The sequence below is a fragment of the Enhydra lutris genome, unplaced genomic scaffold (genome assembly GCF_002288905.1).
Source record: "Enhydra lutris kenyoni isolate GAN:26980312 unplaced genomic scaffold, ASM228890v2 scaffoldscaffold42, whole genome shotgun sequence".
Lineage (NCBI taxonomy): Eukaryota > Metazoa > Chordata > Mammalia > Carnivora > Mustelidae > Enhydra > Enhydra lutris.
The window spans coordinates 16,504,083-16,520,592 of NW_019154126.1; the positions used below are offsets into that span (position 1 = coordinate 16,504,083).

The 16,510-nt window shown below is 35.4% G+C and overlaps 1 protein-coding gene across 13 annotated transcripts in view; it reads right to left on the bottom strand.

The window, feature by feature from the left end:
* Positions 1-16,510, bottom strand: part of LOC111155563 (par-3 family cell polarity regulator) — a 687,032-nt gene that overhangs the window by 249,595 nt on the left and 420,927 nt on the right. For 7 of the 13 annotated variants that reach the window (XM_022515788.1, XM_022515787.1, XM_022515796.1 and 4 more), the window contains 2 exons: positions 14,309-14,437; positions 11,964-12,002 (listed from right to left, as the gene is read on the bottom strand). In XM_022515788.1, coding sequence (XP_022371496.1) covers positions 11,964-12,002; positions 14,309-14,437 — 168 coding nt within the window. The remainder of the gene's footprint in view (positions 1-11,963; positions 12,003-14,308; positions 14,438-16,510) is intronic. The other 6 variants (XM_022515794.1, XM_022515792.1, XM_022515789.1 and 3 more) reach the window with 1 other exon arrangement.

Consider the following 16,510-nt stretch of genomic DNA (forward strand, 5'->3'; position numbering starts at 1 on the left):
ACAGCTAGTTGGCACAAACTTCAAATCACAGCCAGCCCCTCATCTAGTCCTACCACACGTTCCTGCTCTGCTTTCTCCAGTTTTAGAATATTTCTCCAGCATCTACCTAATCACTCAAGCTGGACTTATCAAATTATAACTGAAAAATGGCTAAACATCTAATGGCGTATAATTAGGCGAGACTATAATGCATCCTTTAAAGTGTGCTTTTAAAGAATATTCAATCACACATATGAAAGGAGGCCATTGTGCAGCAATGTGGGGAGACTTCAATTTTCCTCTCTGTGTCCCAACAAATGTTTAAATTTTTCTAGTAACTATCAAAATTAACATAATAATGACGTGGTTTTTTGTTTTTGTTTTTTGTTTTTGTTTTTTACAAATTTGGGGATTTAACAGCACAATGAGAAGAAATAATTTTTGGAAGTATAACATTGATCAATAAAAGATTATTTTGTACTGCAAAAGATATATTTTTTTAAATCTCCAAATCCCTAATAATGTGATTCATGAAGTGATGTTTCTGATTTACTAATATCCACTGTTAACGTTTTATAGTAGGATATTCTTTGTGCCATCTTTGCAAAAGACAACCTCAAGGACAAGGTATGTTTCACAAAGTAAAATAAAATCATTAATATGTTAAAGACAAGAAAACTATATAATAAAGAATACAAAATAAGAACAACTTGAAAAGATACACAGCAATTCCTATGTTACTATACAAAGCAAATATACTTCAGTGTCAAAGTCAAAATCAAGCCTAAGCCTGCCCATTATAAAGATGTTTATATTGAAAATATTTCCAGAGAATAATTACACCTCAAATAAAAGCAATGTATGAGAGAGAAATAAGATCAAATATTCATATCAAAATATTGGTACAGCTCATATTTACTATGCTAATACTAATATATATATATTCTATAAACTTTTATTCATATGGTTCAAAACAACTAAAAAATACTAAGTAATGACTGTATTAATTAATACAGCTATCTCAATATAAAGTGTTATAAAAAACAATGTATGAGTAAATTTTGATGTCTGAAATACAAAACAGTATCAAAACACACCATAGTGTCCTTCAGAATTATTTCAAATTCAGAAGTCATTAAAGGTAAAACATACTTTGTTAATCAGAATCAGTATGTATATTCCTGGAAAAGTTGCCTTTAAAAAGGTATAAAAAGCAAAGATAGTTCTTAGCTGGGCACATTTAGGTCTGATCATTGAGCACATTTGTTTGCCGCAAGCCTGTAAGGTTCTTAATTGTCACTTACTGATTTAGATCTTCAGTTTGGCTTTTTAATGTTTACTGATTTTCACATTTCCATAATGTTTTACTAAGGCTTAAAATTCTCATTTATTTTTCTACTTGAAAAATCAAGATAAGGAGCTGACTGAATATATGAAGAAAAATTTTAATCAAGTTGGAATCATTTCCTGACATGCCCTACTCTGAACCTGTCTTAAAGGAGACTATTTTCTCCACAGGAAAGTTTCATTTATTATGAAAACTGCAGGATGGGAATGATATTCTTTTTCAGCTTTCTTATCAAGTCTTAAGTCATTATTATCATTAAAAACATTTAAGTGAGAGATTGTACTTTCCTTTGATATTTCATTATTAATCCATTTGGCTCTTGACATAAGACTGAAATTAATGCCAGCTTTTAGAACTTAATTTTCTGGCAGCAAAATCTTTTTTAAAAATTTGCTCTTCAAAAGCCATTTTAAATGCCACATTATAGAGAACTTTTTACAGCGTCTTCTAGTATGGAGATCTCTTCACTCTGATACAAAAGAGAAGCTAATTTTCTATCACCTTGAGGGTTTCCATCCAGATTGTGTAATTTACAACTATCTGAGTCACATTTTTTTTTAAAGATTTTATGTATTTATTTGAAAGAGAAAGAAACAGTAAGAGCAGGAACACAAGCAGGGGGAGTAAGAGAGGGAATAAAGGTTTCCTACTGGGTTGGCAGCCCGATGTGGGGCTCAATCCCAGAACCCTGGGATCATGACCTGAGCCAAAGGCAGACACTTCATGACTGAGCCACCCAGGTGCCCCATGAGTCAAATTCTTTCTACAAAAACACAACAAATGTACTTCCTTTGTCTCTCAAGCCATTTGTACATGACTGTGCCATTCAAGCTCGTATCACACATGTAGGGATACGCCAAGTGATTTTTTGCATTGATGCAACCTGGCATTTTTTACAGTGCCTACTACTCCCTAGCATTTTTGTTAGGCATTCTAGAAGCAGGAAACCTGCAGAATGGGAGTATGAAAGCTATCTGCTTTCCCACTATCCTCACAACAGCAGGAAAGATGCATACTTCTATCTGCAGACAGAACAGTAACCACAAGTGTGCAACACCAGCAGGACGCCTGTCCTTTTTCCTCAGACAGGAGTCCCAACAGCTGCGGGAAACAGCGGGCCCATAGGTCCCTCTGAGCCTGCTTCATCTGGAAAATGGGTCGATCCAAATGAGAGAGGGAAAAAAAGTTATCTTAAGTAGAGGAAAAAAAAATTGAGCAGAATCATCTCTGAGCCTCAATATACTACAATTTTAATATGAGTGCACAAAATACTGGAAAGACATGGTATGGTTATGTATCCAGGTCATAGGAGGCCCTAAAATCACAGATGTGAGTCCAATAGCTGATTTCAGGGTCTGCAAATAAATAAATGACTCAACCAACATTCTGCCATTTGTGAAATAAGAGGAAATAAATGTAAATATATAAAATTTGCCTTCAATGCCTGCTATATTGGTCTTTTGTCCCAGTTCCTGACACAGGGCAAAAAAACAAACAAACAAAAAAAAACAAAAAAAAAAAACCCTGTATTTCCTAGTAAGAGTGTCTGACACAGAGCTCCTAAATCCCTTGGGATTTTCTGGATGTTAGGGGCATCTTTTGTTCTAATGAGGTGACATTTGGGTGGATTCCTTGGTGGCTCCTGGATGGGATGTGGCCACCAGAAAGAGCAAGCCATGATTAGAAGTTAAGAACTTCAGATCAAACCCATTCTCAGGAGAGGGCCTGAAAACAGACTTAATAACTGATCATGCCTATATGTTGACGCCTCTATAACGACTGTGAAAATATGAGGTTCAGAGAGTTTCCAGGCTGATAAAGTATCAATTTACCAGAATGGGGGCACACCCCCACTCCAAAGGGACAGTAGCTCCTGAGCTTGGGAACTTGCAGATTTTTGCCCTGAATATCTCTTCATCTGGTTTTTCTGTTTGTGCCCTTTAAAATATCCCTTGTGGGGGCATCTGGGTGGCTCTGTTAGTTAACTGTCTGCCTTCAGCTCAGGTCATATCCCAGGGTCCTGGGATCAAGCCCCACTTCAGACTCCCTGCTCAGTGGGGAGTGTGTTTCTCCCTCTCCCTCTCCCTCTGCTCATGTACTCTCTTTCTCTCTCTCTCTCTCTCTCTCTCACTTGCTCATTCTCTCTCAAACAAATATTTAAAAAAATAAAATACCTTTGTAAGAAATTGGCAAGATCCTGGGTTCTGTGAGTTGCTCCAGCAGATTATCAAACTGAAGGAGATAGTCAAAGGAACCTTTGATTCGTGGCCAACTTAGAAACTGTGAGTAGCCTGGGGACCCACAACTTCCTTATGGCCTCTGAGTGGGGGGCAGTCTTGTGGGACCAAGCCCATAACCTGAGGGGTCTACACTAACTCCAGACAGTATAAAAAAAGTACATGGTCTAGAAAATTCACATATTTGGTGTCAGAACTGTTGTGAGTATGAGCAGAGAAATAATGGCAAAGTTTTTGCTGCTCCCTGCTCCACTCTAATTTACTGACTCTCTCTCGCTCCCTTTTCCATTGAGTTAATTTCATTATTACACAAATGTGATGAATTAACAACAAAAAGACGAACACTCCCACAACAAATATGAAAGAGAGATGAATGAGCAATTCATTAAAGAAAGATGAATGAACCCAAAAAACAGGTAAAACAAGCTACTTGCAACGAAAGCATGCAATCAACAAAAGTTATCAAACTACTGAAGAAAACTACTTTAAGTAATGCTATCCAAGAATGCAGAAAGAATGGTGAAATAGGTACTTCCCTGCACTGCTGGTGAAATATAGAATGATACAACACTTATCAGAGTCAATTGGACAACACTTAATAAGAGCCCTCACATTTTTAACCCAAAAAAATAGTACTACTTTAGTAATATGTCCTAAAACACCATGATCAAGAATGAATGTTAGGACGTTCACTGCTTTAATATGACAGCTAAAAAATAAGAAAAACCTACGTGAATGATATTAGGTAGATAATGTCATACTATTCAGCTATTAAAATGTCTTAAAAGAGTATCCCATTTGGTGGGACAGAAAAACATTTATTACTAAGAAATTGGGTTTTATCCTGCAAGCTCTCTTAATATCCAATACGTCACCCATCATAAGCCTTGATATCCTATTTTAATAAATTGTTTAATGTCTGCCTTTTGGTATCAGTAAAAGTTTTAGGAGGAAGGGACATACCAACCTGTCCTTCTGCTTCGGACATGACATTTATTAGCTATATGATATGTGCCTGGTACACCATACACACACACACACACACACACACACACACACACACACACGACATATAAAATTTATATATATAATTTATAATTATATATTATATATAATTATATTTATAATTTATATATATTTATATTTATATATATTAGCTGCATAGGTAAAGAAGAAAATCATAAAAAATACGCATCAAAATGGTGGCACTGAAGTCACATAATCGCAGATGATTTTTTTCTTCTATACTTGACTGATTTTTGTAACATCCATTATACACCACTGCTTTGTAACATAAAAATCCTATTGCATGCCACTTCTTTAATTCTTTTTCCTCTTCAAAAATCCATAGGAAAGAAGGGCTAGGAGCATGGTTATAAATGCTGGGCAGGGGCTGGTACTCAGAAGGGATACCAGAGTTCTTACAAAACCATTACGCCATGGTGACAGGACATCATATTCTCAAGCTAACAAAAGGTTTACAGAATTTGAAGGGAGATTACATTCATTCAACACAAAGAGATTAAATAATATGCAGTTATCACAAATAGGAACAACCATTCATGTTTTTAGTTATGAGGAGGATTTTTTAAATAGATAAGTTATCTTGGTTTTACTTTATTTTTTGCACAGAAGAATGATCCTCCAGTCAAAGTTTCTTTAAGTTATATATTTTAATTTATCCCATGTGTGAGATGAATGTTTATATACATTATCTATGCTGATATGTTAAGGTTAATTATTCTTATTAGCAAAGTCAAAATATCACATCTGGCTTTACTGTGCTCTATGCTAAATTACGTGGTAGATGTAAAATTTAAAGAATTTATTGGCTTGATAATATAAAAACTGATAGTTTTATACAGTTAATAATCTGTAATGTTGTTAGAAAAATTCTTATCAAATTAAAAAAATACCACACAAACCAAATTGAGGCACAGTCTCATAGTAACCTGCTCTTCAAAAATGAAAAATAAAGATAAACTGAGGAAATCTTCCAGATTACGTTAGATTGAAGAAACATGACCACTAAATCCCTCACGTGGTCCTGAATTGGAAACCAAACCAGGATTTGATTCTTATGTATCCATTCATTCATTTTCAAGTCAATGTTAATTTCATTATCTTTGGCAACTATACTGTGGTTGCATAAGGAAAGGTCCTTGTTCTTAAGATGGATACAATGAAATATTTACAGATAAAGGGAGTTACGTCAGCAATTTATTCTCAATTCAGAAAAAAATACATATAGTGGGAAGGAAAGAAGGAAAAAGTAGAGGGGGAGTGGAGGATGAAAGATAATTAGATATCAAATGCGGTAAAATATGAACAATCGGGGAGTGTGGTGAAGGGTATACTGGAGTCTTCTGTACTGTTTTTGAAACTTTTTTAAAGGTCTGACATTTCAGGAAAAAAAAATGGTACATAGTAACTAATGCAGAATAGTTCTGCTATATCTAAAACAGTTTTCATTTTAAAACAGGTATTTCTACCAACATAAAAAACTAACCTAAGAGTTCAGTAGCAAAAAAAAATAATCATACAATAAATATCAATTTTAAATATCAATTTTATTACTATCTACAAAAGGAGGACAATAAAAACTAACCAAGATGTTTCTCAAGGAAAAGCACACCAAACACTAAGAAAGCCTTATCTTACTACAGTAATAATAAAAAATTTCAAATGAATTCCTTAAAGCTGACAAAGAGATTGACTATACAAAATCACTACTATTTTTATAATATCATGAAAATATTATTCTATCCTAATTTGGAGAAAGATCATATTAACGTTAAGTTTGAATCAGGGCACCTTGGCTAGCTCAGTCAGAAAAACATGTAACTCTTGGTCTCAGGGTTTTAAGTTCAAGCCTCATGTTGGGTTTAGAGATAATAAACAAACAAACACACTTTAAAAAATGAAAATAAGTTTGAATTATTGGCTGTGCAGAAGCCAATCTTTCAGATCTTTTCCCTCCCTGGTTAAATTTATTCCTAGGTATTTTATTCTTTTTGATGCTACTGCAAATGGGATTGCGCTCTTAATTTCTTCAACGGTTTTCTCATTTTACCATGGGGTCATTATGGTAGCATTTACTTGATCTCCTATAACCATTAGTTAAATGAACCTCTTAATGACAATGCTTATTACCTAGCTCATTAAATCTCTAAATCAAGACTAAATCCTCTGAAGTTACCCTATCAAGATACCTCCTGATCTTCCAGGAGGTTCTCAAAGACTCCCCAGTGTATCCCTCCATTTCCCAGAGGAGAATCCACTAACTCTTTTGGGAATGCATTTTGAATTCAAGACATTTAAGCTTATCTTATCTCTGTGCTCTCCTAACATCTCTAAACCATATTATTTTCTAAAGGCCTACTTTTATGTCATGACCCCGAAAAATGTTTAACATCAAATCGTATTTTGACATGGATCCTACTCAAGTGTTCTTCTGGGGACTTCCTAAGCAGGTGTGCATTAGGCCTATTTGAAGCCAAGGAAGAAAATGGCACTTTGGTAAGTCAAGGCCTTATAGCCAGCAGGTAAATTCACTACGCCTCACTGTGATGCTAATTTGATATGTCAACTCACAGGATGTTTTTGAATGAGATTCATATTTAAACTGATGAACTCTGAATAAACAGATTGCCCTCCACAACGTGGGCAGGCCTCATTCAATCAGTTACAGGACAAATAAAAGAGAAAGACATCCTCCCTGAGGAAGAGGATATTCTCCAGCTAACCGACTTCAGACTTTATCTGCTACACTGGCTCTCTGGGGTCTGCAGCCTGCTGACCCACACCGCAGATGGGGACTCGGTGGCCTCAACAATCACGCGATCCCAACTATTATACTAAATCTCTTCTTGTATATGCACATATCCTATTAGTTCTGTTTTTCTGGGCACCAGAAAACAGTACCATGACTGAAAACAGTAACATGACTAGTACCCCATGTATTGTCTTGTCCTACCAGGACACCCACGCAAGATGCATTATATTAAGGGAATAAACTTCTCAAAGGCAAAGGACCTTGTTCAGGACATGGAGCAAGTGGTGGTGAGCCCGTGGTAAATAATTTGGCTATCTGTCCAATTTTGAATGGGTAATTTGAAACCAGAATTTCTAATCTTGAAAGAGGACTTCAACTATTTCCATTTTGACCTCAATCTGTACTTTCTAGTGGATTAAGTTCTTCTTTTCAGTTTACTTCTTAACTCAGGCAAAGACCCTGCCAGCAAAGCACACCATGATGGGAGCTAAATCTACCCCCCTCAGGCAATAAGGACTCCCCTGAGTCACCCAAGTATCCAAGACAATGATCAACCTGACATTCACTGCCCGCCTGTATGTGCTAGAGGCAGTCAGTTAGGTTCTAACAGGAGGACGGGAGGCCAAGCAAAAGAAAGTCATGGCCAGCTACTGAGAAAGTCAGAGGCGTGTCCTGGCAACACTCCAGAACAGAATCACAAGAACCTAGATCAAACCAGACAGGCCCAAGATGGCTGACAAAGTAGGCTGGAAACCCCTGCCCAAATAAGGAAGAAAAGGCTCAAAACCAGCTTCCAAGAAATCCATACCCAAGTAGTGAATATTCCACAACTGTCAATAAAGGACAGAGACCCTACCCCAGGGTCATGAGCTCACTCACTGGCCTTCTCACATCTGGAGAGTGTACTCTCACTTGAACAAACATTCTAGCTTCTGTCTCTGGCCTGCTGTGTTGTGTCTGTCCTGTAATTCTTTCTCATAACAAGACTTAAAGATTTGGGTGATTTTTGGGATAGACTGGGTTGAAGACTCAGAGCCCAAGTCTCCCCAGCTCACGTGGCAATATGTGTGCGTACCAACCTTTGCTCCACATTCTCCTTCTACAAACCTGGAAGTATTTTCAGCACTTTGAAGACAGTCTTTGAGATATTATTAGTCCACTGTCTTTCCAGTGTTGGCCTCACTGAAATAAATTCTTTTCTTGTTTACCTACCATTCGTTTCTCTGCCTCCGGATCCTGTCAGCAGCAAGTAGCTGAAACGGGTCTGTTTGGACCCCAAAAACTAGGTGCTCTGGCACCCTTCTGCCCCAGCTACAATCTCCCGCTCTTATTAATTAAGATAATATTTAGAAGATGTACAGGAAGCTTCCATCTAATATATTCAAAAGGTCTACTAGTCATTGAACTTATTCGTATATCTTAATGATGTGTTTTCAATTTCTCAGATGAAATCAGTTATGGGTCATTGTAATAATCAACCAAATAAACAAATTAATTGACTTTTATGACATATCTATTCTCAAGGTGCTTACAATTACCTAAAAGTTTAAATAATATCAGAGAATTTCAAGACTTGAATAAATTTAATGACTTGCCCTCAAAAGATACAATGAGAGGCAGAGACCCAGGAAGTCATTTTTTTTAAATTATAAATGTAACATGAAGCCTTTATTTATTTTTTTAAGATTTTATTTATTTATTTGACAGAGAGACAGCAAGAGAGGGAACACAAGCAGGGAGAGTGGGAGAGGGAGAAGCAGTCTTCCCACCCAGCAGGGAGCCTGGCGAGGGCTCCATCCCAGCACCCTGGGATCATGACCTGAACCGAAGGCAGACGCTTAAGGACTGAGCCACCCAGGCGCCCAACATGAAGCCTTTAACAACCCAAACGGCAGAGCAGGAAGAGCAGAAACAGAGGTAGATGTGAGAGGACATATTAAAAACAGGTAAACAAAAACAACAACAAAAAAGAAACAAAAAAGAAAATATTTAGAAAAAAACCAAACTGATTTCTGACTGAGCTTGAAAAAATTCTCATCAGAAAAAATTTCCATTTGTAATCAGAATCAGACACACATACATATGTACATTTCCTCTTTTGTTAAGACGACTGAATTGTCATTTGCTGAACAAATTTTCTCATGAACACAGGAGGCTACTGGGTATAGGTAGTGGGCTGAAATGGACCTTGGAATTCTCAGTGGAATATGGCATTTAAAGCCAATGCCACTTCTTACCCTCAGTGATTGAAAAGGTCAGGGCTAATCATCAATTTCTTCACCAGGACAGCCTAAATGTTTTGAAAGAACACGCCTATCTTTAGAGCTTATACCATGATCTTCTAGCTCACGTTGTCCTGGACTTCAACAGGTGCTAATTATGGGCACTGACCCCTCACATAGTAGAAAATCCTCATATAACTTTTGACTCCCCATAAACTGTACTAACAGCCTTACTGATAACATAAACAGTTGGTTAACACATATTTTCTACATTAAATGTATTATTTGCTGTACTCTTACATTAAAATAAGCTAAAGAAAAGAAAACGTTATGAGGAAAGTCAAAGAGAAAACTACATTTACAATAAGGTACTGTTTCTATCAAAAAAAAAAAAAAAATTCACATATAAGTGGGACCACACAGTTCAAACCCTTATTCAGGGTCAACTGTACTTTATGTGGGAAATCATTATGTTTTCCTGAAAGCTATAGGATGAGATCCCAACAATAAAGGGGGAGTTATTCACCAAGGGTCACAGTGCAGAATACTTCCCCCATTTAGCATTTATCTTTTCACTATATCACAGTATGGTTATTGCTATACAAAAACTTTCTATAGACAAATCTAAATCTATTTATCTAACGAACATCTTGGTTTTGCCATGCTTGGCCAGGCATTCACTATCCAAAGTTAACAGAGATTTTTCACATTTTAAAAAATTTATTTATTTATTTATTTATTTATTTATATTTTTATTTCTTGCATACTTTTTTCTTAATATACTTTCATAATTTTTAAGGTTTAATTCCAGAACCAATTGAGATTTATTTTGGTGTATGGTGAGAAAAAGAAATCTAACTTTTTAAACTGAATGGCTAATTATTTTAAACATGAAATAAACCATGCTTTACAACTATTTGGAAATGCCGCCTTTAACATGCATGCATATATATACATCAGGTCTATCATTGTTAATGTGTTCAAGTGTTCTCTTCATCTATTCCCATAAAAATATCATGCTACCTTAAGTATTTTGGCTTTACAGTATATTTTGCTATCATTATGACCTATAAAATACTATGAATCACACTTGTGCCCAGTTTAAATTCTCTAAAAATCGATCTAATTTCCCCTTCCCTTCCAACCTATCCACCATACACATACGCAAGTACCATTTTGATTTTGATTAGTTATCATTGCCCAACGTTTTTTATGAACAAAAATTAAGACCATAAATTTTCTACAACCCATACTTATGAATGTATAATAATATTCTCAAGACTGTTTACCCGATTTTCCTGAGGTCTGATTTGTCACCCATGTTTATAATTATGGAATATTTTAAAATAACATTTTATTTATTAGGTTCAAAGCTGTCCATAAATGTGGAAAGAGAAACCAAACCTATTAAGTATGTTATTCAAATTCTTCATATTCTAATTTTTGTCCACCTAATATGACAATTTTTAGAAAAATACATACTAGCATCACCCACTATAGATATGGTTGTTAAATTTTCCCACTACTTATAAGAGTCTGGGATGTGTTTTCATGCCTTGTTGTTTGATGTATAAAGAATCAAGACTATTAGAATTTCTACTGGATATTGTATGTCAATATAAAACACCCTCTCTTTTCACCCCATGCTGAGCCTCCACAATAAAACCGTATTTTTCAGAGACTGATACGCTAACACGGCAATTCTTATTTTTATTACATTAGCACTGCCTGTTAGAACTCAACTTACTCCTTTATTTCTAGTCTGTATTAGAATTTGTCTCTTTAACAGGACACAACTAAGTTTGCATTTTAATCGAAGCTGTGAGCAGTTACTTTTATTAAGAGAAATTACTCCATTAGAATGTGCTATAATAAGTCATAATAAAATACTTATAGAACTATAAGTTATTATGACAACTAATATGTTGTGCCTAATTACTGACATATCACTTTATTTTTCCTGCATATGATACACTGTTACTGTGCTTTCAGGCCTCCCTATTTTCCTGTGCCTGAATCAAGTTTTCTTTTTCACTTTTTTTTTCCTTTGTAGCCACTTAAAATGTAACATTTCACAACTCATAAAGCCTTTTATATTTATGTCAAACTACTACACTTACCAACTTTCGGTCCCTCTTACTGTGAAGGTGACAGGAAACTACTCTATTGTCTCCCTCTCTTCCATCCCTGTCTATCCAAAAGTAATCACGAAACATTCTCCATCTGTGGTAATAGCAATAAGTCAGCTTAAGATGAGACCACTTTGGAATTTAATGAACCTACGTAGTATCTATTATGAGCCAGGAAAAGGGAGGACAAGTAACTTCATATTTAATTAGTCAGAAGTTAGTTCCATTTATCTTTCCAACATCTCTGTACCCTGCAAAAGACAAAGCTCTTACCGTTTCTTTTGGAATCTGCATCTGGCTTGGCTCTGCATTCTAGAAGAATTGAAGAAAAATATAAATACAGACTGACCAAAGCCATCTTCAACACACAGGGACACAAAGCTTGACTTTAAAGGAAATTTTGTTGGTTCTTAAAACCCACGAAATATACAGAGGGTGATTATATTATGGATGATGTACGACTCCGTCTTCCAAACTTTCACTGATGTGGTTATATTATCTTCTGTGTGTGGGTGTGTGTTTTAAGGAAAGTTTCTGATGTAAATTTTTACTTGCTCACTCACAGTATATCATGACTTTATTATTTGGAGGAAAACAAATGTCACCAGACTAGGCTCTCTATTCATGGCACTGTTTCTAATTTTGGGGTTTTTTTTTTAATTCCCCAACTACATCTAAGTTATAAGGTATATTATAATTTGATAGCTACACTAGATAATAAGTCTGAACCACAATCTGAACTACAAGCATTATACTTTAAAATATTACACAGAAATGTGAATTTTTATCACATATTATAGAGTTGCTTTAATTACATAGATATTTAAAAGGTTGATTTATAAAAGAGGCACGTACTGGTAACAGTATTTTGTTTTAGACAGAGAATTTAAACACAGAGACCCCAAACAGAGGAAAAGAGTTTTGTTAATTGGATTCAAAGATCATTTAAATGCACCCCCTCCCCTTTAAGTTTTCAGAATTTTAGTCTTTGAAATCTTAAAAAGCAGCTGCAACATGAATAATAGACTGACGGCCTACTGGCTCACTCCTTAATGAAAAGCTCACAAGCAATAAATTAAATAACCAAGGAGAAAAAACTAGGCAGCAGAAGGGGAAAACAGAAGCCTGGAAGATCAAAATTGGACAAGAAGAACCTGAATAACCTTAAGCTGGCTAGATGCTGGCACGGAGTCTGGGAAGGGCTGCTGACGAGCAGTGTCGAAGCTCTGGCAATCTGATGATGCTAAGTATTACCCAGGCTAAGATATACTGAGGAAGAATTAAAGCTTCATCAAATCACATCTAAAGCTTAGTATTTTTTTTTAAGGGCTCATTTACAATTTAATAGAGACATCTCCAGATTTAGGATCAGGTGGCATTTGAAGCACGAAATTGGATAACAGTGGGGGGAAAAGGGAAAACCGAATTTAAATTGGGAAATAATGCATTCAACGTTTTAAAATAGAAATAAAGACGTTTTTTATAATTTTCAAAATCTACTTAAAACATTCGGCAATGCTTTCCTACCACAATCGGAAATTCCATGAAATGACAGTAAATTTGTGCAACCGGGGGATGGGGTATTCCTACACTCAAACATATCTGGCTCACAACAAAAGGAAAATTTTATTAACCACGACACATCCACCTTGAAATATTAGCCTAAGAGATTTAGGGCACTAGGAAAAGTCTGGGAACTGTGACCCTAAAACCATGCCACTCCAGTATATACGAATTAATTGTTGCTTAAAGCTAAAAGCGGACTGAAAGAGATGTCAAACGCTCTAAAATGGCCCAACTAAAATCTGTTTTGAAATATTTAAAATATCACTTGTACTGGAAATAAAACAATTTTCTTACCACATCAAAAGATAAAAGCGATTCCTCCAATTATGTTGTTTTTACATAATAAATGAAACCTGGCACTTCTTGCAGAAAAACATTCAAACTATGTCAACTTAGTATACATATTTCATTCACACCAATACTATGTAAATACCTCTTATATTTAGACATATTGATGCACATTTAAAAAATAAAATGAACTACAAACAAATGCCTTTTAATTTCATCTATGTCATTTCAAATAATGTCAATATTAGTAATTAACGGCCATGGGGCTTATTACCACTCAGGTCTCCTTCCTTTCAATCGTAATACTCCAATTAAGGTATTCCTTTTCATACAACAGTAAGCAAGAAGCTTTACTTGGCTTAGCTAGATTACTATGAAAATCTGAAATATGAACATTTGTCGTATGCAGTGGAGAAGATGGCAAGTTTTCAACAACAGCCTTTGAAGTGACAGTTATGAAATAATCAACGTCTCTGTATTCAATCAGTCCATCTGAAAGCGTTCACTAATAAACATTTGCTGTCCTAGAAAATATCCTTGCAATTTTGATTTTTAAATACTCCTACCCTCAGTATTATGGATATCTATCTTCAAAACTGAGCGAATATAAGAAAAGAATGCTTATGCTAAGTTAAGGCTAAAAGAAATATAAAATAGAGAAACTATTTAGAAAATGTATTGATGAACATTGGCCATCAGGTGGCGAGCCCAGATCCCTGGCTCGCGTGCATCAGAAATCTTGCATCTGCTCTAAATTTACACACCAGTTCCCTTGGGTGGAAGGCATCTTCTTGGCGAAAGACCAGGAGGCTCACAGTCCCTTCCATCTTGGTGCTTCGCAACAGGGAAACGACTTCCTCTTGAGATTTGCCTGCTAAATCTACTCCATTTACCTAAAAACAAATAAAAAGTTTTCAGCTGCAATGCTGTGCAAACATATGACAGAAAAAAGGACACACATCCTAGAATGTATCATGTCTCCTACAGAGCACAGCGCATTTCGTGGGAAATTCTGCCATGATCTGGCAACCATCAGGCTGTTGTAGCTAGTAAAGAAACATAACCTAGGTATCTAGAAATTAGACAGGAAGTAGGAAATCTTTTAGCGCTTATTAGTAAGCCAAAAGCCACAGCCACCAGAGTATTAACAAATAACCAGTAATAAACAAATATATCTAAATTATTATGTTAACACAAAACTTAATGGCTTTGGACTGAGATATCTTGATGGCCTTATGTATCATAGATTATCTTACACCCAAACCAAAAGGTGCTGCTATTAGAGAAGAAGCACACTAAAAGTATTTTGGTAAAACTTTCAATGAAATTTCACTGAAACTTATAAAGACAATTTTCATCCCTAAAGACACACATTAAAGAAGAGTGCAAAATAATATTTGTGGAGGAGTAGCAGTATTTTGAGGTAGTAATACCTCAATATTTTTCAATATTTTTAAGAGAATCCTACAAAAAAAAAAAAAAGAGAGAGAAAGAGAGATTTGAAATAACCAATTTCTGGGGAATCTCATTATTTTTACCTTTAGGAGGAATAATAACATTATCAGAAAGCACTATATATTTAAAAAAATAAGAGTGCAAATTTCTTTTAAAACCTATTTGATAGTATTCACTTTAGAGAAAAATAACATTTTGTCCACGACAATAAAGTATATTATTTAAATTGTGATATCAAAATCACCCTATAGTTAAAATACGTTTTGGGAACTTTCCCTCTCCACTAAAAACCATCTTCTACTGCTCAGTGTACTACTATTTAAGTGATTGCACAAAACTGATTAGTAACAGGTTCAAAGAAAGGAAAAATTTCTAGATTTAAAAAAAAAAAAAAGAGTGACTTGATACTTTAAGTACGCTTCCAAATACATAGATGCTCAGAAAAACTGCCCATAAAACTGTTGACGTTGTGTAGATGCAACTACAGATACTAGAAAGTTAGGTTTAAGATGTGTGAAAATGTAGTTTCAAATAAAGAAGATAGCTACAGAAAATAGAGCCTAACTCTGAAGAAACAGAGGTTTTAGGCTCTTCTCACTGCTCAAAAAGAAAAACAAAAGCCTTTGTAATGTGTTGGAAGTAAAGTAATTATGGGAGGAAAGAGAAAGTGGGGCTGGTGCCAGAAAGAGGAGGAAAGACATTTTTGGACTCAGAGGCAAAGACAACTACATTCAAGTCCCAGCTGAGCCTCCTACTGCATAAAACAAGCTATAACGGCAAATTTGGCCCAATACTACTCAATTTATGCCCCAAGGACAAGTGGCCCTTTCTGGAAACAACACTCTAAACATAATTTATACTCGAATCTTTCCTTCTAGTTAGCCTCTACCAGTGCCCCTTTAAAAAATGGTATCACAAGAACAAGACACAAAGGAAAAGGGCAAGATTTAAGAAATCTAGGCCCAATATGTAGCCATAGAAAAATCTGGAAGGCAATCCTCTGCTCTATTACTTCTCAAGAAATCTTTAGAAGAGCTCGATCTAGGGAATTCGAAACCACATATGAAGCTACAAGTAAAGAAGAAAGGGTAATGCCACAAAAATGTAGTTTAACATTAGCGTTTGAATACTAGTTAATAATTAGGAAAGGCGGTATCTGCTGCTAAAAATACAGACACTTTTTTTCCGAAGAAAACACTAAGAAAAGCAACTAATCTATTTTTCTCAATCTTTCTTCCTTTTACTTCTACATACATAAGCAATCACACACACAGAAATGTCTAGGTATGTTTATCTATGTCTGAGATGGCCTCAAAGACCAATGAACCGAAACTCATGAGGTACAGAAAGGAAATTTTTTTTTTTCTGACATCTGATTTTTATGTCTCAATTCATTCTCCATGCTGCCATTTCAAAATTTCCTCTCATCAAGACACACTGTTTTCATTTACTTCGTTTGTCTCTGTTCTGATTACAAAGTAGATATCATTTCTATATTGCCAGACATAAAT